Raw genomic sequence first — 23,637 nt, forward strand, 5'->3', positions numbered from 1 at the left:
CAATTTCTTATTCTATGTGTATATAACTGTGTATGTTCATTCCATACCCATAGATATGTATTCCATATATGACATACACAGAGCCTTAGATGAAGTAATAGTATTTTTTCAAACCCATTCAAAAAGAGGAATCACGGATGACTCCCTAGGTTTTTAACTTAACGGGGAAGATGCTCATGGTCTTTACTGAGATGGGGAAGATAAGGAAAAGGTAGAAAACCTCAGACTTCATTAGTTATTCAGCTTTCAAGAATTATTCCTGTTATAAATCTAACCTCCATCTTTATTTCTTAATGAAACCTACAACTCCGTAAGTCCTAGCAATTTAGAATGTGTTCACATTCTGACATGAGTTGCATAAACCTGACAACTATGAATTTGTTAAATTACAAAGACTACAGAATTTTTGGATGTTTACCCTATGAGTAAACACTTTAAAATGATTTGCATAAAAGTAGTTATAATAGCTGCTTACTATAAGCTGACCAAGGATGTCCTTAACCTGGCAACACTTAAAAAAATTGTGTACATATAGCAACATCTAATTATCTAGGGAATTATGAGTCAATTTCCTACATGATGTTATGTAAGTACTAAAACTTAACGCACTCGTTTTGGTGGAAACATTTCAGGCATTACATAAGATATGCTACCTTTTAACCTATTGGAGATCATAAAACAGTGACCCTTTAAAAGGGAATTAGAGTTGTCTCAGCTGGTTACCTAGCCCTTAATAGAATCAGAGTGTTGGGTGCTTCTTCCACCACTTAACTCTTACCTCTGATCTGCTGTCTTGCTTGATTCATAGTTGTTGTATGGCTGTGGGGCATTTTTACCTCCCTTGTGGGACTAAAGTGCTAGCATGAGCCACTTAGAAGGGTTTTTTTTGTTTTGTTTTTTTTGTTTTATTGAGAGAGCGAGCCAGCATGGAAGGGACAGAGAGGGAGAGAGAGAGTCCTAACCAGACTCAACGCTGTCAGTGCAGAGCCTGACTCGGTGCTCAATCCCACAAACCCTGAGCTGAAATCAAGTCAGATGCTTAACCGACTGAGCTATCCAAGTGCCCCACAGCTTTTCTAATTGAAATTGAGAAAAAAAGAATCTTTGAATAAAGGAAAAAAATAGGAAACAAGGGGAAATGGGGGAAATGCTACCAGATTTTGTTCTCTGGGTCCCTCTTATACTCTGTAGACTACAGTGTCGATATTTGCCTAGGGATTTGAGGGTGACAACCTTCTAGGAGCCAAAAATCTTTCTCCAGCATTTGCTCACACTCTTATAATCTAAGCTTCCATATTCTTTATTAAAAAAACCTTTTTTTAATGTTATTTTTGAGAGCATGAGCGAGTGTGAGTGGAGGAGGGGCAGAGAGGGAGACACAGAATCTGAAGCAGGCTCCAGGATCTGAGCTGTCAGCACAGACCCTGGCGTGGGGCTCAGAGTCACAGACTGTGAGATTATGACTTCAGCCAGTTGGATGCTTAACCAACTGAGCCACCCAGGTGCTCCCTAAACTTCCATATTCTTAAAAAATGTTGGTAGTATCTAATTCTGTAATACTATCTTTGGCATTGATTCCATTTAGACTGGAATTTCATGTAGTGAAAGGGTCATCAGGTTTCATGCAATCTAGTGATGTTCAATCTAAGTTGGCACCAAATTTGACATTCATGGTATTTGGACAGATAATATATTTCTGTTAATGACTATATTAGAAAATGTGATTGGCTCATTTGCTAATGCTTGAATAAAAAGACATTATTTTAAGTAGGCATATGTTGGTTATTTTAGTTTCAACTCTCATTTGAAATAACCCCCCAATATATGCAAGGTTAATCCTTTTCCATTGTTTTCTGTGTGCCCTCTGCCAGCATTACTTAGAGCCCCCAGTGAAACTGAGTGAGGCTCTAGGAAGATATGGACTTAAGACTGAAGATTTTTTTGTCTTGAAGCATGGAGAATCCAGATACCTCCATACTGACGATGAAAACTCTGAATGAATGTGAGCACGTGAGCTTTTAGTGAAAAAGGTATCCTCTAAGCTTCTAGGAAAGACTAAGAAATTCATGAATATTAGGATGTTTTACATTTGTAAACCACTTCTATAAGTTTGTGTTGTATGTTTTGTGTGACAGCTTGCTTGCTACTCCAAATGCCAGTTCATATAAAGAAGAGTTCAGAGGTGGGTCATTTAAATACTGAATTGGCAGAGGGGAATTTGAATCCTGTCTCAATGGTAGAAGCATTGAAATGGAATTTTTTTTAAAGGATTATGCTTTAGTGGTAGAATTTGGAAGTTAGGAAAACTGATTTTAAAGTCTTCTTTCTGTTCTTCTGGTGAAGGGCCTTCTACAGGTTAAGTCTATCTACCTAGATGGTTTGAGGCTGCACATCTAAACTTCTTAACTCACATTAGAGTAAGTGATGGAATGGACACCCACCTGCCTTCAGCATTTCTTGTTCTATCCACATTAGCTTATATGCCAAATGTTGAATGATTTATTTTTTTAAGTATAAAACCACAGGAGATTGGGCTAAGTTACCATTTTTAAAGACATCATTGTTTCAAAGAGGAATAATATATTCTGTTGCACATCCCCAGTCCCCAAATCAGAAGCTGCCTGAGTTGGGCAGAGGAAGGGAGAGTGTGGTTATGAGGACATGATTGATGACATTTTCTATTTTTAATCTACAAGTCAGACCTGCTGAGCACAAAGATCACTGCAAGGAAATAGTATTTTACAAAGATAAATGCAGATCTTAAAATGTTAACAATTCCTTCTATATTCTCTTTTCTTTCCACCTACTCATCCCCCCCCCCCCCGTTTCTTAGCTCCAACCCTCGATGTATCAATAAGATTTATAAATAATTTATGTTTTACATGATTCAGAGGTCTTATATTTTTATATTAAATGACCCATACGCACAATTCTGCTTTTACTAAGCTAGCACGGAATACTAGCAGTTTAAAAGTAATTCTGGGAATTAGGTGACCTGAGTTAGGTCCCGTAAGGGCCCTGGGATTGCCTGATTGCTCTGAACATTCCTCAGAGCCAATGAGGTACATTAGAGGCCCATCCCATCTTCCTGCTCCCCAGTCTCAGTGAAATAAATTTCATTCGCAGAATAATCAAAGTAGGTTTTTTACAGCATATGCTAAACGGGCACTATTCTATTTATTTTCACATACACATCTATGCACGCCACCTGTTAGCCACTTAATTGGAATTTTAATCCTGCTTCCACCACGGTTTTCTGTGTATCCTGCCACAAGTCACCTACACTCACTGTGCCTCAGTTTCCTCATGTGCAACAAGAGGATAATTTTGACCTACCTCCAAAAAAATGTGAATAGTGATTTTTTTAAAAAGCACTTTGAAAATATAAGGGAGAAAATTATTTCTTAAGACCTCACTGCCTACTAGAGATCTGAAAGCTAAAACTAGGCTCATGCTTTTGGTCGCGTATCGTTCCCATTGCAGATTCAAGCATCTGTACCTAGGACATGAAACACTGAGGATTAACAACTTCAGCTCATTTTGTAAATTTGGGGAGTAATAGCCAAAATAAATGTAAATGATCTTCATCAAAATTTAGCATTTTTTATCTTACAAAGATGCAAATCTGTCAGGGGGAAATGTGTATATAATGTGTGTGAATGTATGTGATTTGGAGGCACTAAAGCACAAAAAATTTCCCCGTAAGATAACCTTCAGGAAAACAAAAACTGAACCACCATAAACCTTTCACTCTGAAGGAACATTCTAGCAAGCAGATGGGAATGGAGAAGTTAGGTTGATGGTGGATTAGCTTTGGGGCCTGGTGCCCTGACACTGGCTGTGTTCACGCAGTCACCCTCCTTCTGTTGCACGCTGCATTCAACGCGCATCTCTTGCCTCTGCTCTCTGAAGCAGACCAAGCTCATCTTAATTTGCTCCATGAATGGCCTTAACATCATTTCTGTATTCATGTGCACTGTGTAACCGCGGGGCTCTGAGCACTTTAAATTATGTTCTAGTTCCACTGAATTAGGCCTGCCTCCTCACAAGCTTTAATTTTTATTACCATTCACATTATTTCTGTGTTGACATTTTGTTAAGTACATCGAGCTTCAGATCTCCTTGTACAGTCTCGTTCTATTGAGTGATTTCCATTGTCTCACTTAGCTACATTTGTACGTTTATGTACAAAACAAAACCAAATTTTGAAAAGCCAGATGCACTCTTTAGCCTCTATTCAGTCTAACCTCTGCGGTAATACCTTTTACTCGATCTTATTTGATCAGTTTTATTTTGCTCTTTGGCACCCATTCGAACATGGGAGATTTGATTGAGGATTCCTTCTCCTGGGGAACCCCTTGATGTTCCTCCCTGCCTGGAGGGTGGGATCACCCAGTGGGGGGCAATCCTGAGAAAAGCCAAGATATGCCATGATCTGCACCAACCTAGATCCGTTTGTGTATTTTCACATTTCAGACCTAATGCTCTGATCTCCAGGAAATGGGATGATCTATTCAAACTAAAAACAGAGGAAAGAAGATGTGGGGTTTTAGAATCCAGTGCTGCCAAAGCACATTAAAGCCAAATCCTAGTTTTTATCATGTGCACACTTTGATTTTCACTAACGAAGGCAGATTTTTAAAAAAATCGTTATAAAGAAATGTGCCTTTCAGGGAATTAGTACTTTTATTCATCAGTGATGCAAACCTAACTAGTGTTCTTAGCATATACACATTACTGCTATAGCCACCTGGGAACTTCCATGTTTTCACCTTAATACTGAATCCTTTTTCTACTATAAAAGTAATTCTTCCAAGTTTGATTTCTATATTGGGATAAGCCTGAAAATACACATTTTTCTGTTTGAGGATCTGTGACTTCCTATGGAAATCCACATATTTACGAATGAACTTAAAGTACTCGTACGGCTTTGCCTTAACTACCTGGAGTAGGAAAACTTCTGCTTGCATACTGGTTTACTTAATACTAAGCATGGTGATGGTTATGAACTTGAACATTATAAAACCTGGCTGAATGGAAATCTATTAAGTTACAATAGCTTATGGAATAAAAATTTACAATATGTGAAAATCTCTAAAATATGGATGAAAATGAATAAAGTACTATCAAGAGAAAATGTGTATGAACTCTTTTCCTTTTTATTTAAAAAATTATAAAACTTATGCTCATAGTAAAATTCAGACAATTGAAGGGTAAACATAGAAAAGACCTTTCCTCAGTCCCATCTTGGTATCATTCTAGAAAATATTCTCTCTGGATGGAAGCATAAATTGTTCATTTAAAAAACACATGCCTGTTTCATGGATGCCTTTCCACATGAGCACATTCAGACTTGCTTATTTCTTCTAAGATTAGGTAAGTGACTTAACCAGTTGCCTGTGGATGGACATTTGATTATACACGGCATCTTCACAGGCTGGTGTGCTGAGTGGGAGTGGTAAGGACGGGGAGAGTTTTCACCAACTCAGACTAAACTCTAATGCTGGGAACAGACTTCTGGAAGCATGTGGTATGGCTGGGCTGGGGGGTGGCCTCAAAGGCTCAGGAACTCTACCATGAGAACAAGGTCATTCCTGCGGTAGCCCCGACGAACTAATTAATCACACACTAATGGGGTCTCAGACAAGTAACTGCACATCACTTCTAAGGGCAGGTTAGCTTACACGTAAAAAAGAAAACTGTCATGTCACGTAGAGGAAATAATTGAAGTAAACTCCACAAACAGCAAAATAAAAAGACATGCTTTCAGAACAAGCTCTTCATTTGGTATCAATAAAATGGTTCAAAATAAACCAGAAGACCATGGCAAGTTATGTTGTGTTAATGTTGAAATGTTGTGTTAATGAGGAAATTACCATTTAAATTCAGCAGGTGAAAAGAATTTCAGCTCCCTTGGTAAGGAAGATGAAAAATAGGACCAATTAGAATTTTGGTAATACTGTTACCTTTTCCTTCACGTCTGCATCATGGTGATCAACTAAAGCTCTCATTTTCTGGGCACATTCTTCTCCGTATAACAGGAAAAACAGTGAACCTTTAGGGAAAGTAGGCTGCATAGCTGAACAGCCTTCTTTTTTGCAGCAGTTATTTATATTCTGAAATAGCGTAAGAACCCGAAGAAGGATCTCCTTTGCCACATGGCCGTCATAAAGGGAAAGAAATGATGAATCCACCTGAAATAGGAAACAATGACTATTATTTTTTAAATTTTTGAAAATATTTTTCATTATATTTTCCCACTTGAAAACTACACTGAATACATTTAAAAAAATCTTGTCATAGAAAATTATCCCTAAAATCACCTAACATAAATGTAAAATCTTAATGCACCCCTATACTGTATACCAATGGAAAAAAAGAGTCTTCATAGTTTTAGCTGAAAAATTCTGTTTTCTTAGAGTCCTAGATTGTAGTCATTTGGAAAAACACCCATATCCTTTTTAAGGTCCAAGTTTCCTCACGGGAGCTCATCAACTCCCCAGACATTTGCTGCCCACTGCACACTGTGGGCATGGGCATGGGGCACATGGATGAGGTCACTGTCACAGGTTCCCTCCTTTACAGGAGTTGACGCCTGTTTGCTATCAGTACCCGCCTTCGCTTTCTTCAGAACACTTATCACAGCTTTTAGTGATCTTGTTTTGTTACATATTTTTGTCTCTTCTCACAAGCTCCACGAGGACAGGCACCATGCCACACGCGCCCACTGGTGTGTCCTGGCACTCAGCCTGGCATCTGGCACATCCTGGGGACTAGGTAGGTGAAGACTAGTGTTTCAGTGGATGTGAAGATACATGCGAACACAAGTAGGTCAAGTATAGGAGACGTGATGACATACTGGTACCCCAAAATGGATAGGCAGAACGATTATAATTTATATAACAATATGTCAGGGAGAACTTTTCCAATGATTTTTAAAAGGAAAATATGTTCATTACAGAAAATTTAGGAAATTCATATATAGGCAAAAAGAACCAAATAAAAAAAAAATCTGTTAACATGTTGAGATAAATCTTTCTAGGCCAAATCTATATATTTGTATACTTATAAAACAAATATGTAAACTACTTACTTGGGCACCAAGTAGTCCTTCTGCCATGGCTGGATTTTCAGATAAATTCACAAGCAGCTTCAAAACTTGAACCTGAAATAAGAATAATACTGGTTTGTTTCAGACCAGTGAGCATGGATTTTCCCTTCCCGGCAATACTGCCCTCTCACTGCAGTCACATTCTAAAGTCCTGCCTGGGCTTCCGGGTCTGGCTCAAATCCTTTGCCCCACAGAGCCCTCTCTGCGTGCATCTTGTGAGGGCCTCTCTCCTCTTCCACACCTGGCACACTCCGGGAGCACTTCTCACACAGCAGGCTTATTTAAACCTTACTTTTTCATGTACATCGTCAGGGAAGAGATCCTGAATGTCTCATTGCCTACCCAACCCCCAACCCATGGTAATAAACTTAACATCTGTTACATAAATGAGCTTTATTATGATTACTGGTAAGTGAAATACGATCTTTGGAACAAAAAGAGAATCTCTCAAAGCTTGATTTATTTCTATTTAAAGTATGAAAATCTTGGAGCAGTTCAGTTACCAAGACTAGATAAAAATATGGCCCTTTTCTTTTTAGTAGGTTACTATGAACCTTTGAGCTGATCTTTTTTTATATGAAAAATATGTTAAAATCTTTCAAATAGGCAGTGATAAAAATAATCAGCAAACAAATGTTAACTTCTAGCAGACTAGCTAGAATATCGGCATTCCCATCACTTATAACTGGTCAGTATAGTAGACCCCCTATCTGCAAGGGATACATTCCAAGACCCCCAGCACATGCCTAAAATCATGGACAGTATCAAACCCTATATATACTATGTTTTTTCCTACACATACATACCTAGGATAGTTTAATTTACAAATTAGGCAAAGTAATAGATTATCAATAGTTAATAGAATTCCAGTAATGTGCTATAACAAGTGAATGTGATCTCTCAACATATCGTTCGAATTTTAGTGTTTGTGAAGTGAGCACTCTCAGAGGATATTGTTCTGTGCTCATCCTTATTTTTTTAATGTTTATTTTTGAGAGAGAGAGAGAGAGAGAAAGAGAGCAAGTGCAAGTGGGGAAGGAGCAGAGGGAGAATCCCACTGACAGTGCAGAGCCTGATGTGGGGCTCGAACTCACGAACCATGAGATCATGACCCGAGCCAAAGTCAAGAGTCAGATGCTTAACTGAGCGAGCCACCCAGGTGCCCCTCACCCTTCTTATGAGGTAAGGTGACAAAATGAAGTGAGGTGAATGACACAGGCATTTTGATTATTTGGCTACTAGTGACGTTCTGATGGTAAGTCAGAAGGATCATCCACGTCCCAAATGTGGTTGACAGCAGATAACGAACTACGGAAAGTGAAACCACAGATAAGGGGGGACTACTGTAAAAACATCATCAAATACAATTCCTATTTACAAACAACAGTCATATAAAGCTATACTTTGTAAAAGACACCTGAAATTACACAAAGTGAGGAGTGGGGAGTGGCGAAGGTGCGCCCCACCAGACCTGGGAGGGAACCTATATCTTTATTTGAGAAGACTTTTTTTTTTTTTTTTTTGAGAGCACAAGCCAGGGAGGGGAGAGCAAGGGGGACAGAGGATCTGAAGTGGGCTCTGCGCTGACAACAGCGAGCCAGATGTGGGGCCTGAACTCATGAACCATGAGAGATCAACACCTGAGCTGAAGTCGGAAGCTTAACCAACTGAGCCACCCAGGCGCCCAGGAGACTTTTTTTTTTTTTTTTACATGGGCACTCTGTGTTTCTATAGAACATTTTGAAAAAGTGATAGAAAAGCACAAAGGAAAAGGAATTCACCTATATTTCCGTGACTAGAAACAATCACTATTAAGTTTTGGTATTTTCTTTCTGGTCTTTTTATATACCTATCCTATCTATGCACATATTCCTTTGATTATGTTGTACATACTAATTTGTTAAAGAGGATAAAACGGTTTGCTTAATTTTATTTATCAACTATTTAAAAAATTTTTAAATGTTTATTTTGAAAGAGAGAGAGAGAATCCCAGGCAGGCTCCATGCTCAGCGTGGAGCCTGATCCCCCAACTGCAGATGACTGAGGCACCCAGGCGCCCCCACCACTGTGCTTTTATAAAAGACCTACATAATTAGTACCTGTTTCTCTATCCAAAAGAAATCCAAAGAGGATTTTCGCTTTTACAAAACAAAAAGGCAAAAAATGAAAACAGGGTTGGGTGCTTGTTTTGCAGCCAGCATTAGTGGGGGCATCATGCACCCCGGAGCTCCTCTCGGCATCTCAGCATCAAGCGGCCATAGCTTTGAACTGTGCCTGTGAGCATCTGCGCTTTATCTTGATTTATTTTGTGCATCTGTGAGCAAGATTTGTTCCACGCTATCAGAAAAGCCTGAGAGAGGTTTTTTTCTTGGGCCTGGGACCACTCAAAACTTTTTCCATATGAATTAATGCTAAGTGCTGCTTCGCGTCATGCCATTTTGGCTTACGAAAAGATTTACAGGAATGCCCTACTTTCAGATAGCAGGGGAGACCTGTGTTTGTATTTTGGTTTGAACCATGTTAAGCTCTTTCTCTTATCACGTGTGCCCTCTTGTGGTGACTCCATGACATTTCTTTCAAGCCATTAGTTCTTTGCTCTCACTGGAGATTTAACAAACACGGGGTTTATTTATGTTAATCTTCCATTACTTATACTTGGTTAGGAATCACTGCTGTACCCAAAAGATTATTATAGGATGGTCAGACCTCTTATTAAAAATAAGATTTCTAGGGGTGCTTGGGTGGCTCAAGCGGAGCAGCACTCTTGATCTTGGCTCAGGTCATGCCCCTGCATTAGGCTCCATGCTGAGAGTGTGGAGCCTGCTTAAGATTCTCTCTGTCTCCCCACCCCTCTCCCCCACTCATGTGCTCTCTCTAAAAAATAAATGAGAAAAAAATTAAGTAAAAGATTTCTAAAAATAAGTTTTCATTTTGGTCGTTATTTACTAAGAAAATACCTAAAACGGGTACATTTTCTCACAAGTGGATTATTGTCCATTAGCAGCTCATTTGTAAGTTGGAACTTTGCATTCACTTTTTATGGAAAAATGATGTTATAATTGGGGTCAGGTTCCCAGACAGACCAAAAAAGCAAATTTTCTATCCCAGAAATGCTGTACTAGGCAATGGAATGGAAAAACAAAACAAAAATAGAACATATTATTGTGGTGTGAGTCACCTTCTAAAAAAGTCATAAAATATATTAAAACACAGACCATGTCTGAGACAGATCCATACAGCCCCAAGGCCAGACTCGCCTGGCTCGAAACTCAGCGTTTCTCCTGAGGTTTTGGGTAAAGCAGCTGCAGACTGGGGAGAGGAGATCTGTCCTATATTTGTGATGCTACTGGGAACAGGGAAGGGTTTCCATGGCGCCTCAGAGGCTGGAAGTTACCTTGCTCCCCTGGGGAAAGAGATGTCGATGGGTGCTTATGTTTTGGAAACTGCGTATGAATGGATCATACTGCAAAAATACTGCTAATAAGATTATTACATTTAATGTTCAGTGCCTTTGGGTAAATCTTAGACCGGATCCAAATAAGTCTGGCTACTGGCAATGTGGAAAGTCTGGAACAAATTTTAAAAGGACTGTAGGGAGGCTCTCCTCATCACATTTGATAACCTCAGGCGTAAGGGTTATGATGATGTTGAATATTTGAGGTATGGCTTCAGTGATGTTGAATATTTGGGGTATGGCTTCACGTTTAGTCCTTCTAAAATGCTCATGTTTTTCTTTCAACCGTGCCAGAGAACATTGACCAATATAGTAAAACGCTGATGAATGACCGACCCAACTAATCGGAACCTTTGATTAGTCTACCTTCTGTTTTTATGCTGTTTCTCAAAGAATGGCACTTGAGAAAAATGCCCACTAATATGAGGGGTTTACCCAAGTTACTTTCATGGGGTGTTTCCTGAGATCCTACTTAATTCAGGTTAGTCTCTGTTACCTCCTACCATCTACACAACTGGTCAAAATCAAGCACCGAGACATCTATTACTAATTTAAAAGTGGTTTTCAAAAGATTTTTCAGCAAATAATGTCTAAATCAAAAAAATGTTTCTAACCCCAGGCTAAGCAAAAATTCAATCAACCAGCATTAACTCAGAGACTCATTTTACTCAATTATGTATAATTATACCTGGTGGTGGGGGGAGCCACCCATGTCACCTCAGTAAAAGGCAAACTGGTTTTTAGAAAATCAAACAAATGTCAATCTATGGATAAGTGAAATAACAGATTTTCACAAATTAATTTTAAAATTGAATATTTGGGGATAAACATAATTAACTTTCTTGGGTCCATGAAAAGCCTTTTAATAAACTTTCAATTCCAGGGATGCCTGGGTGGCTCAGTCAGTTAAGTGTCTGACTTCGTCTCAGGTCATGATCTCGCAGCTCATGGGTTCAAGCCCCGCATCGGGCTTTGTGCTGACAGCTCAGAGCCTGCAGCCTGCTTTGGATTCTGTGTCTCCCTCTCTCTCTGCCTCTCCCCCGCTTGCACTCTCTCTCTCAAAACTAAACAAACTTAAAAAAAAATAAAAATAAAAAACTTTCAATCCGAGTCTTAATAAACTTGATGCAATAGTTCCTTGCACTTCCAAGTCATAACCGTTTCATTCGTACCTTGGTACTTCCGTTTCCTGTAAGCAACACATGGAACAGGTCTGTGATGTAATTGTGAAGCATGTGCTGGTGGTCGTTTGTAACTGTCATGTTTGTTAACAATCTCAGTCCAGCCAGCTGCACAGCAGAGTCCAGGGGACCAGAGAGGACATCCTTACAAACTTGATTGATGTATACCTAGGGGGGAAAGAAGTGAGCATCTTAATTCTCCAAAAGTCTGTCTGTTAAATAGTAACTTTTCTGCCCAGTGGAGCAGGGCAGTTGTTCAGGATGAGACTGGCTCCTCAGAAAAGACATTTCTATCCAGCCCTTGAACTTGGGCAACTTTTTTGATTTTTAAAGCTACCTTGGGGTAGCTTTTTTGTTAATGCCAGGCAATGTGCGAGCATTTTACAAATATACCTGACTTAATCCAGAAGAGGATGGCCATTTTACAGATAAGGACAAGTCCTCAAGGAACTTGGATCCCCAGCCCAATATCAAGCCAGCTGGTAGGGGAGCAATGTCCAATTCCAGAGACCATGCTCTCAACACCAGTGGTCTCTCAATTATTGGGGGCCTCCCAACTCAGTCTACCTTTCTGTGTTAACTGGTCTAGGCACACTAGGACCAAGGAGGAAGACATGTCTGGCCATTTGGCATCAAGGTAAGTATCTTAACAATAGGACCCTATCCTTACGAAGTAAAGAATAGAGGAAACAGTGAAAGAATTTTTCTCTAAGGTTAGTTCTATCAAAAGGAGAGGGAAAACTCTTTGGCCCAGTTTTCTTATTTACCTAGTTTATGCATACAAATTCCTCCTTCCTGATACTGTTAACTGCCACTGGCAAAACAAAATGCAAACAGTACAGGAGTACTATTTCACACATGACAGAATTGAACCCACCGGTGATGGAAAGTTTTCTGAAACTGTTTTCTATTTCTGGCCAGGATCTTTCCAGCTTGGAAAAACTAGGTCTCACAGATAATTACTATTCACTTAACTAAAAACTCCACCAGAAGTTCTAACTGCTAAAGAAAAAAAAATTCCTAATATGAAATGCTAAGAAATTATCAATTGTCCCATAAGCCAATTCTAAGTTTTTTAAAAAACCAAAGGTATCCATGGTACCATAGAAACTAGAGTAATGGCAGTAAAGTAAAGAGAGACTAGATTTTTAGTCTTGTTTCAGATCTGATATAAGTCACCTGGATCTCTTTGGCTAGAATTTCATCACATACCCACCCATCCTTAGAAAAAAAAAAGGGGGGGGGACATTTCTTTAGCTCTTTATAAATCATATATCTTCATAAGAGGCTGATGTCTTTCAAAGCATTTCCTAAAATGCATTGAGCATTTTTCTTTTTTTTAATGTTTATTTATTTTTGAGAGAGCGCACAAGCAGGGAAGGGGCAGAGAGAGGGACAAGGAATCTGAAGTAGGCTCCAGGCTCTGAACTATCAGCATAGAGCCTGACCTGGGGCTCAAACTTGCGAACCACAAGATCATGACCTCACCCGAAGTCAGATGCTTAACCAACTGAGCCACCCAGGTGCCCCAATATTATTTTCTCTGAGTCTTTCCACCGGTTCAATTTTAGCAACAAGATCACCAGATGGGCCACCTTGGTTATTCCTGGAGCTGTGCCCACCTCCCCTTGCTCCTTTCTCTTGGAATTCCCTCCCGCCCCAACTCTGCTTCTAGAAACCAGACATTCTTCAGAGCCAGGTTGTACTCTACCTTTTACAAAACTTTTGGATGAGATCTCATCCTTCTATGTACTCAACAATGTTTTACTTACATTTTTCCTTTAAGTACTTCATGTTCTGCCCTGCATCATGCCTGTTTATGGAGTTGCCTTCTCTCTCCTAGCTTTCTTAAAACAAGAGTTAATTGTGTTCATTTCTAAACTCTGTACCACCAAGCAGGAGCTCAATGAATGCTGAAAAAACAGAAGTTCCTAATTTATTTTATCTTTCTGCTGATATTATCAGACTGACCAGTTTCCTTTACCACACTTGGATTAAAACGAACCCCAGGAGTGCCTGGGTGGCCCAGCTGGTTGAGCGTCTGACTTCAGCTCAGGTCATGATCTCACGGCTCGTGAGTTCAAGCCCCACGTCAGGCTCTGGTGCTGACAGCTTGGAGCCTGGAGCCTGCTTCGGATTCTGTGTCTCCCTCTCTCTCTGCCCCTAACGCACTAGCATTCTGTCTCTCAAAAATAAATAAACATTAAAAAAAAAAAAAAACGAACCCCAAACTCAAAAGCATAAGGCACCTCTTACTGCCTGGTTCAGATTCCTCCTTCCTCTGCCTTATTCTCCATAAAAAATGGGCAGAGGACCTGAATACATATTTTTCCAAAAGATACACATATGGTCAATAGATAAATGAAAAGATGCTCAATATCACTAATCTTCTGGGAAATCACTAATCTTCTGGGAAATACAAATCAAAACCACAGTGAGGTCATATCTCATACCCAGAATGGCTACTGTCAAAAAAAAAAGTCTTGGCAAGGATGTGGAGAAAAGGGAATCCTGTGCACTGCTGGTGGGAATGTAAATGGTACAGCCACTATGGAACGCAGTATGGAGAGTCCTCCAAATATTAAATATACAACCACCATACGATCTAGCAATTCCAGTTCTGGGCATTTATCTGAAAACGGCAAAAAGAATAATTTGAAAAGACATATGTACCCACTATGTTCACTGCAGCATTATTCTTAACAGCCAAGACACAGAAATAACCTGTGGTGACAGGTGAATGAATAAAGCACATGTGGTCTATATACAATCGAATATTATTCAGCCATAAAAAGGAAGGAAATCCTGCCATTAGCAACCAATGGATAGACCTTGAGAACATTATGCTAAGTGACATGACAGAAAAAGACAAATACTGAAGGTATCTTTTATATGTAGAATCTAAAAAAGCTGAACTCACAGAATTAGAGTAGCGTGGTGGTTGCCAGGGGCTAAGGGATGAAGGAAATGGGGAGATTTTGGTCAAAAGGCACAAGCTTCTAGGTATAAGATGAGTAAGTTCTGGGAGCTGATGGATAACAGGGTGACTATACTGTATTATATACTTGAAAGGTGCTGAGAGAGTAGATCTTAAATGTTCTCACCACACACACACACAAAAGGTAATTATGTGAAGTGATGGAGGTCCTAGGTAACACCATAGAAGACTCACACATTTGTGATTTCAGCTAACTTACCTTTATCTTCACTTGATTTTCAACATTCACACTCAGGTTATTCAGTGCATTTAAAGCCTTCTCTTTAATACTGTGGTTGGGATTGTTGATTTTGCTTCCAATGATTGGAATACCACCCAATTCACGAATAATGACCTAAGAGGGAAAAAAACGAGGACCATCACTTCAATATGCACCCCCTTCATCAAACTTTTTGCATCTACAAATACAAATAAAAATTAATGACCCTTTGGGAATACCTTTCCTATGCACAATCTGTATTTCTTATTTTACTTATTTATTTATTGTTGAGAGAGAGTGAGACAGAGGGTCCAAAGCAGGCTCTGTGCTGAGAGCAAAGAGCCCAGTGCAGGGCTCAAACCCACGAATCGCGAAATCACAACCTGAGCTGAAGTCGGAATCTTAACTGACTGAACCACCCAGGTACGCTTGTAATTCTTATTTAAAAAAAAAATTATTAAATTTTATTAAAATTAAATTTCCATAAGTTTATAGGTAAGAAAATAGATTGGAAATAAATTACGATACATAGTTATTTAAAAACTAGAGCTTGGAGATATACAATGAAGATTTGCAGAGCTACTTAAATGATCTCAAAGCAATTTACAAATGATTTTCCTCTGAAATAAGTTCTGGGACTTTCCTATTATAGGCAAATTTGGAAAAGTGTTATGCTTTGCTAAACTGTATTCTTTGGAACACAAATCCCTCAAGATATTAATAGATGTTCTATTAAGAAAAAAAAAAGGTTTCGGGGCGCCTGGGTGGCGCAGTCGGTTAAGCGTCCGACTTCAGCCAGGTCACGATCTCGCGGTCCGTGAGTTCGAGCCCCGCGTCAGGCTCTGGGCTGATGGCTCGGAGCCTGGAGCCTGTTTCCGATTCTGTGTCTCCCTCTCTCTCTGCGCCTCCCCCGTTCATGCTATGTCTCTCTCTGTCCCAAAAATAAATAAAAAAAGTTGGAAAAAAAAAAAAGAAAAAAAAAAAAAAAAAGAAAAAAAAAGGTTTCATGGTTAATTTTGAGAAACTCTGTGTATATTAAGTGCAAACATTTCTTTATTGTGAAGCATTCATATATTCATCATGTGCACTGGGAATCTCCAAGAGGGGACCATTCAATATAGCATTTCCATGAACTGTACACAAAATAGAGGGAAGAGTGGGGTCAGAGGAAACACCTGTCAACACCTGGAAGACTTGGGAGTTCCACGCAATTTGGGAAATGATACCCAAATTTCTGAAGAAATAATAATCTGGGGGATTTCTCACCATCAGTTGCAACACTATGCTACTACTATGCGCCTTTGTCCTCAACATTAAAAGATGCATTAACTGCTTCTATTCTTACAAGAAAAGTAAGCTGAACATTACTCCTGTTGGGCCAAAACATGCCCTTCTATGAGAAAAAGAACAAAAGAGTATCTTGCCATCATCCATTTTTTACCAACAGCCCCAAGCCCTACTCTACTGTCCAGAGTGGGCTCAGCACTGGGAGAAAAAGAAACCCCCTGTGCAATCCAGGTTCTTCCCAAAGAACTGCGATTACTAGAAAACAGATTTTTGTTTGTTTGTTTTAACTATCCTACTAAAGTAGATGAAGGCACTGTAATTTACGACCAGGGGCACCAACTTCCATTAGCCAAGAAAACACTCGTTCAAGCAGTGGCTACAGACACACTCTTCAAGCTACAGTTTGTTTCAGAGAGATATGAAACAATGGCATCAGAAACAGCACTATATAGGCATGCTAACAGTCACCATCTGTTGTTTTTGTTTGTGTGACGCTCCCCCCTGCCCGGGGGGCAGACAGAGCACCTCTTTTCTCCCATTTAGCCTCCGATGGGACGGCTGGGCGAACGTGCTCACACCCACCACATCCATCCCCTGCTGTCTGGCCGTGAGATGCTCACGTGAGTCAAGCCTTGCTACCCATGGCCCGGGGAGCCTTATTAGCACAGCACCTGACCCTGGCTGAGCAATTCCACCTTTCAGGGATGGAGGCTTGGGTGGCCAGTGGCTTTCTTTCCATCCTGTGAAGAAAACTTTTTTGTGGCCAAAGAGGTAAAAAACCAATATACAAAAAGAAGCAGGGATAAGCACAGCCAAAAGATGGAGGGAGGGAGAGCTCTGATAATGCATTCCGGAACCTTAAACGTTTCCACTTGTGCCTGAAGCCAGTGCTATTCTTGGATGTCCAAGTTAACTGAGCTCAGTGTTTTCCTTTTTGGTTTAAAATAATTTAAGCTGGGGGCGCCTGGGTGGCTCAGTCATTTGAACGTCCCACTTTGGCTCAGGTCATGATCTCATGGTTCGTGGGTTCGAGCCCCGTGTCAGGCTCTGTGCTAACAACTCAGCCTGGACCCTGCTTCGGATTCTGTGTCTCCCTCTCTCTCTGTCCCTCCCCCACTCATGCTGTCTCAGTCTCTCTCTCTCTCAAAAATAAATAAATATTAAAAAATCTTTTTAAATAATTTAAGCTGGGTTCTGTCACTTGCAACTGAAAGAATATGAGTAATCAACAAATATTTTTATATCTCCCTATAAATCTCAAAAGTTTTACAGTAAACCTTATCATGCTGGAAAAAACTTGACTGAAATAGAGTGTAAATTCAACATAGTTTTCATGACAAAGTTAATGAAAGGCATTAGTTAAAAACCATTCCAATTTTTTTTTTTTTTTTTTTTTACTTTTTCTCCGTGGCAGTAATAGAGAGAAGGTAACATTCAAATTGAGCTAGAGAGACTTAGTGTTACCAAGTCGCTATTGGTAGAAGGTAACATTGGTTAGTGGTTGTTAGCAATCAAGGGCCCACCTGCATCAGAACCACCCCCACAAGACTTACATATAATAGAAGGCATGTACTTCAATGTTAGATGTTTTCACTTTTCAACTACAAGGTTGAGTTTCAAATAATTTAAAAAGCCATGCAATACTAAATGTGGTGTAGATAACATTTATCTACTAACCAACGTGATGCCTGTGATGAACTTCAAGGGGACCTCAAATCCCAGTAACACTATGTCACTATTAGGATGTGCTTTTCAGGAGCAAACATTATGCTGTAGGGATACATCCCCACACCGTATATATGAGGAAAGTGAGGCTCTGGGATTAAGTACCTTATCAGGGTCACAATTACTGCTAGGGTGTAAGAATGGGAGGCACCCATTCTGAGACTAGATACTTACTTGGTTAGCTGAAAAGGCTGCATTGTTACCCAGAGTGACCAAAGCTCTTTCGATAATTATAGGATCATCAGTGGACTCAAGCAGGTAGAGGAGTTTCTGAAGCTGGTCAACATTTAGTATATCATCGTATGAACCATCGGTTAAATCTTCTGCAGAAGAACAAAGTTATTTAAAACTCTTTAAAATCAATAGGAGATTAAAGGATTTTTATTTTTATTATTTTGAGAAAGAAGAAAGTGAGGGGAGGGAGGGAGGGAGGGAATCTTAAGCAGGCTCCATGCCCAGTGTGGAGCCTGACATGGGGCTCAATCCCACAACCCTGGGATCATGATCCGAGACAAAATCAAGAGTCAGATGCCTAACCGACTGAAACCCCCTCCCCCCAAGTGCCCCTAGATAATATTTTTAAACAATATTGAATGCATACTCTGATGCCAGGCACAGTTTTAAGCATGTCATCTACTTTATCTCATTTAATGTTCCAGTAACCTTTGGAAGAAGATACCATTATAATTCTCAATTTACAGATGGTAAACTGAGGCTTACAGACATTAAGAAATTAGCCAACGGTCACTTGGTATTTCTTTCTTAGTAAGGCACTGCATGCTGAAACATTTTCTACTTCCTTTAAAAATCAGGTACACCTGTCCAATGGAACACTTGCCTAGAGGCATAGATTATTGAAGGAAAAGGGTTTGCATTAAGCAGATGTTTTCTGATCACAATTTTAAGAATACCTCAGGCTGGAGACAAAGTTATGGGAGTAAGCCAATCATGCTGCTAGTGCGGCATTTTTGTTTGGTTGGGATTCTAGATGCTAGAATAACAGTCTTGCTGGGGACAAGGACAAAAGCAAAGCTCTTGTTTTGAGTAGAGCTAGAGCAGCTGAATACTGGATCTGGTCAGTGACTTTTAGAATTTATCGCTCTATCTTAAAAGAAACCCACAACTATATTTACAGAAATTACCACAGGAAGAATAGAAACCATTTTATAACACCATCATTGTGTGTTCGTTCCTGAAAAATGAACCTATGATTACAGGTTAGACAGTAGACATGTCCACAATTCACTGCCAGGGGAGGGGCAGCCTACAATAGTTGCTATATGATGTCATATCTGTGCCTTTAAAAAAATATATTTATTTTGAAAGAGAAAGAGAGGGAGACAGAGGATCCAAAGCAGCCTCTATGCTGATAGGACAGAGCCCGATGCGGGGCTTGAACTCATGAACTATGAGATCATGACCGGAGCAGAAGTTGGAAGCTTAACTGAGCCACCCAGAAGCCCCTGTGCCTTTTCGTTTTTAAAATAGATACCAAATTATTAAAGATGGTTATCTTTGGGTGTTGGATTTTGAATGACTTGTTTTCTATCCTGTGCTTAGGAATACTTTTTTTTCTTTTTCGCAATAAATATGTATCACTCCTGTAATGAAAATTAAGTACAGTAAAACCTTGGATTGCAAGTAACTTGTTCTGAGAGTGTTCTGCAAGATGAGCAAACATTTCTAATACATTCTAACTTGATAAAAGAGCAATGTCTTGCAATGCAAGCAGTATGTGATGCCGAATGTCACATGATCACAACTGAGCCAATGGTGTTCTCTGTCTCTCACTGCAGGATTGTGGGTGATCATCTCCCATGTTCAGATGCTCAGCCTCAGGCTGCGGTGTTTGGCAGAAATCAGTGAATTTTCAGAACACTGGAAGGTGCTCACAACTGGCACTAGTGTATTTTTTGTCGCTTCAAAGCGCCTGTGGACAGTCCTTCACTTTTCTGTATTAAGAGTAAGCTTAGGAATGCTTGCTTCATTCTAGGTCAGGCTGCCTGCAGATATAGACCCTGTCCTCTGCTGCCTTACATTGCCGGTTACATTAAATACAGTATATGACCAGAGTTTATTAATACTGTACTATAGTCAACATCCATGCGAGCGTATACAATGGCCCCATGCAGAAAAATGTTGGAAAAAAGGTGGTAAGGAGATGATTACTTTTGAAGAAGGAAATCTCACACTGGGAAGTATGAAGGAGGTGTGCAAGTGGCCAAAATTCAAGAAGTCAAAATTCAAGAGGTGGCCGAGATTTTATAAGAAGCCGATGTCTGCATCTCGTCTGCAGAGGAGGAGGAGGAGAAAGAGGCAGAGGAATCCCTCACTTCAAATGCAATTAGGGAGATATGTCAAATGTGGGAAACTGCAAAATTTTGTAGAAAATCACCACCCAAATAAGGCTGTAGCAGTGTGAGCAATGAATCTGTTTAATGACAGTGCAATGTCACATTTCCGCAAAATCCTCAAAAGGAGGCAAAAGCAAGCGTCATTGGCTAGGTTCCTTGTTAAAGTTGCATGAAAAAAGGATTCTACAGAGCCAGTAGACAGCAGTGACTCTGTTAGTGATCATGAAACTCATTCTCCACAGTAATCCTCCTCTCATCTCCCTCACACCAGCCACGAAGGTTGTCAAAGGTAAGTGCAGGTTAATTAATTTATTTTTCTTTATATTTTGTATTTTATTATTTTGCATTATATTACAGTTTTGTAATCACTTTTATATGAATATCTTTCGGTTGTGGAATGAATCATCTGAGTTTCCATTATTCCTTATGGGCAAATTCTCTTTGATATACAAATGCTTTGGATAAAAGCATGTTTCCAGAACGAATTATGCTCTCAAACCAAGGTTTTATATACTGTATAATGTCACATATATAGAATCTAAAAACAAACAAAAAATGAGTTAATCAATAGAGATTGGGGTTGCTGGAGGCAGGCGAAGGGGGAGTGTAAAATGGATGAAGGTGGTCAGAGTACAAACTGAGTTTAAGATAAATCAGTCTTAGGCATGTAATGTACAGCTTGGTGACTACAGTTAGCAATACTGTATCGTATATTTGAAAGTTGCTAAGAGAGTACATCTTAAAAGTTCTCATCTCAACAAAAAAATCTGTAACTTTTTGAGGTGAGAGATGTTAACTAAACTTACTGTGATTGTTCGGCAATATGTACAAATACATAAATCAAATACATCAAATTGAATCAAATATATGTACCATATATTTGATATCAAATACATACATATCAAATCATTATACTGTATACCTATCACTAGTACAAAGTTACATGTGAATTATATCTCAATTAAAACAAAAAAGATCATCTTCTGAAATCTAAGGTTGATGCTAAAAAAATGGGTACTTCTCAAGTCTTCTTCAAAAATAAAGGTGAGTAGCTTCAGGAAGAAGGGGCCATGAGCAACTTATTTTGTAAATTGCCTGACCTAAGGTAATGGTGACTTTGGAAACTGGTAAAATTAAGTTTAAAAGTAACACTATCCGCGTTTACCAGGTTAAGAAGGTATCTGAAGTCCAGGCCACCAGACCAATTACCTATATGGAAATCTCTCAAGGACAACAAATTAGGCTGTAAGTAAAGGTAAATAAAGATCTTTAAAAAAAAATTGTTTTCCTTTGTGCCAAAAGGAACTACACTTTCCCTCTATTCTGTTTTCTTAAGAGTGTTTCCTTGAGCAAAGTGGTAAAGCTGACCCTGGAACAAGGCAGGCGCTAGGAATGCCAATGCCTGAGAAGTTGAAAATCCATGTATACCTTTGGACTCCCCAAAACTTAACTACTAACAACCTGCCATTAACTGGAAGCCTTACCGAAAACAGTCATTTAACATATATTCTGTATGCTCTAGGTCTTATATGCTGTATTCTCATAATAAAGAAAATCATAAGAAAAATACATTTTCAGAATCGTACATATATTTACTGAAGAAAATCTGCTTGTAAGTAAACCTGCACAGTTCAAACCCTGGTTGTTCAAGAGTCAGCTATAACTGTAAATCCTCTGTCTCTTTGACATAAATGAACATCTTTTTAAACGCTAAGTAACCCTCTTGTCAGTTTACAATGCAACAAAGTGTTTCTTAGAGGCTTTGGGACTATCTGTTTGAAATTTAAGCATCAAGAAAGATGAAGCCCTGATCTCTGAGTTTAGCCTTGGCACCTAGCTCCCTGTTGTCACCTCCTGTTTATCCTAAAGATACTGAGAAGTCTTATTTTTCCTCTGGATAAAGGCAATTAGCTAACACAAATAGCCACCTCAATTACTAGTGAATAAACGATGAACTATGTGTAGCAAATGGTGTTGTCAAGTCCGCTTAAGGACATGTTAATCTTGCCAACAGGCAGGTAATATGAAATAGATTTTTATCTGCCTGGGTACATAAAAGAGTGAGCACTCTTTTTCAATCCCATTAGCAGATTGCCTGTGACGACTCGGCAATCTAGTTTAATGCTTATTCAACAATAAAACTCTTTAGTTCTTTTGTCTATTTGTAGAGAGGAATTTCTTAGTTGGTAATTTTACTTTTAATTATTTCTGTAACAGCGTCCATGACCTGAAATATTCCTCCAGAACACTCAGCAAATCCTCAGAATCCCGAATGCACCAATCAACTTTTGGATGGCAATTTAACCACACACTTTGTTCACCAGGAGGGTACCCTCCCATGCAGACTACTGTTTCAACTGATATATACACCTGTGTCTGTACTTCCAGGATCTCTCTGCAACTTTGTGTATGAACCAGTGACATCAAGGTACCTCCCCTCGGAGGCTGGGCCGAATGCAGGCAGAGATAATCCTCAAGGGTTCCTTCTTCCAGGGCAAGTCCCAGCACAATTTCATCATCTACCGCTCCAAGGCCAGCAAAACCCGGGCCACAGTAGGGACAATCCCTTTGGTAACACAGAGTCCGGGAGCAAGCTTTAACGTGAGGAATAATCGACATGCTTTTGAGAAACCTAATCAACCCTCCGCTGTGACGCCGCACTCAGGCAGGAAAATCGGGGCAACTTTTCATCCCACGATTTTGAACCAAATGGAGGCAAGGGGCGGCTCAGAACCCTACCCGCACCCAGTCAAGCGGACGATCCGCCCTCTGCACCTGCGGTTCTCGACCTTGTACTTCTCACGAATCTCCCTCCCGCTCTCCCTCCTCCAGCTCGGCTCCTTTCTCTGCAAGCACGGGAGAGCCACGAGCGCCAGCAGTCTTCAACCCGCACCCTCGGGATAACACCGAGGCCCCGCCGGCCGTCCCCGGCCACCTGCTGGGCACCCCTGCGGCCTCACCTGCGGAGCGCGAGGGACGCAGCCTAAGCCCGCGGTCGCCTTGCCGCTGGCCCCGCGTGAGCTTGTAAATGCAATAGCAGGCGCCGGCCCCGAGGACCAGGCCCGCCGCCACCCAGCCCACGTGCCGGGAGCGGCCCATGCTACAGCTGGGGCTGAGGCGCAGCGCTGGGCCTGGCGCGGGAGGCTCCGAAGCAAGCGGGTCCCGCCGCCACCCCAGCGCCAGCCGAAGGACGAGAAAGGAAATGGGGCTTGAGCTCCGCCTCCCGGAAACGGCCCTGCTAAAATAGTAAAACCGCCCACTCCGGCCCCGAAGCGTCCAGGCCGCTCGGCAGAGGAGGGGCGGGGGGCAGGGCTATGTGAAGGGCCGC

The 23,637-nt window shown here is 40.3% G+C and overlaps 2 protein-coding genes across 5 annotated transcripts in view; one reads left to right on the forward strand and one right to left on the reverse strand.

Moving 5' to 3' along the window:
- Positions 1–5,137, forward strand: part of NAPEPLD (N-acyl phosphatidylethanolamine phospholipase D) — a 46,564-nt gene extending 41,427 nt beyond the window's left edge. For 3 of the 4 annotated variants that reach the window (XM_019451260.2, XM_019451258.2, XM_019451259.2), the window contains exon 5: positions 1,872–5,137. In XM_019451260.2, coding sequence (XP_019306805.1) covers positions 1,872–2,000 — 129 coding nt within the window. In that variant the 3' untranslated portion in view covers positions 2,001–5,137. The remainder of the gene's footprint in view (positions 1–1,871) is intronic. The other variant, XM_019451257.2, reaches the window with a different exon arrangement.
- ARMC10 (armadillo repeat containing 10) lies at positions 5,138–23,563 on the reverse strand. The gene is made up of 6 exons (XM_019451263.2): positions 23,270–23,563; positions 18,130–18,278; positions 14,944–15,078; positions 11,738–11,914; positions 7,094–7,165; positions 5,138–6,194 (listed from the first exon to the last, which is right to left on the reverse strand). The coding sequence occupies exons 1-6, from the start codon at positions 23,406–23,408 to the stop codon at positions 5,943–5,945; spliced, it is 924 nt and encodes a 307-aa protein (XP_019306808.1). The 5' UTR covers positions 23,409–23,563; the 3' UTR covers positions 5,138–5,942.
- Between the last annotated feature and the right edge of the window lie 74 nt (positions 23,564–23,637).

Source organism: Panthera pardus, unplaced genomic scaffold (genome assembly GCF_024362965.1).
Source record: "Panthera pardus isolate Hobbes unplaced genomic scaffold, ASM2436296v1 HiC_scaffold_8, whole genome shotgun sequence".
NCBI lineage: Eukaryota > Metazoa > Chordata > Mammalia > Carnivora > Felidae > Panthera > Panthera pardus.

Bases quoted from the DNA above. Each gene is read 5' to 3' on its own strand.
- ARMC10 (XM_019451263.2), bottom strand. From the start codon at position 23,408: ATGGGCCGCTCCCGGCACGTGGGCTGGGTGGCGGCGGGCCTGGTCCTC. The intron at 7,166-11,737 runs GTACGAATGAAA...TTCTTATTTCAG, and splicing joins CAGGAAACGGAAGTACCAAG to GTTCAAGTTTTGAAGCTGCT. The intron at 6,195-7,093 runs GTAAGTAGTTTA...TTCCTATTTCAG, and splicing joins AAGGACTACTTGGTGCCCAA to GTGGATTCATCATTTCTTTC.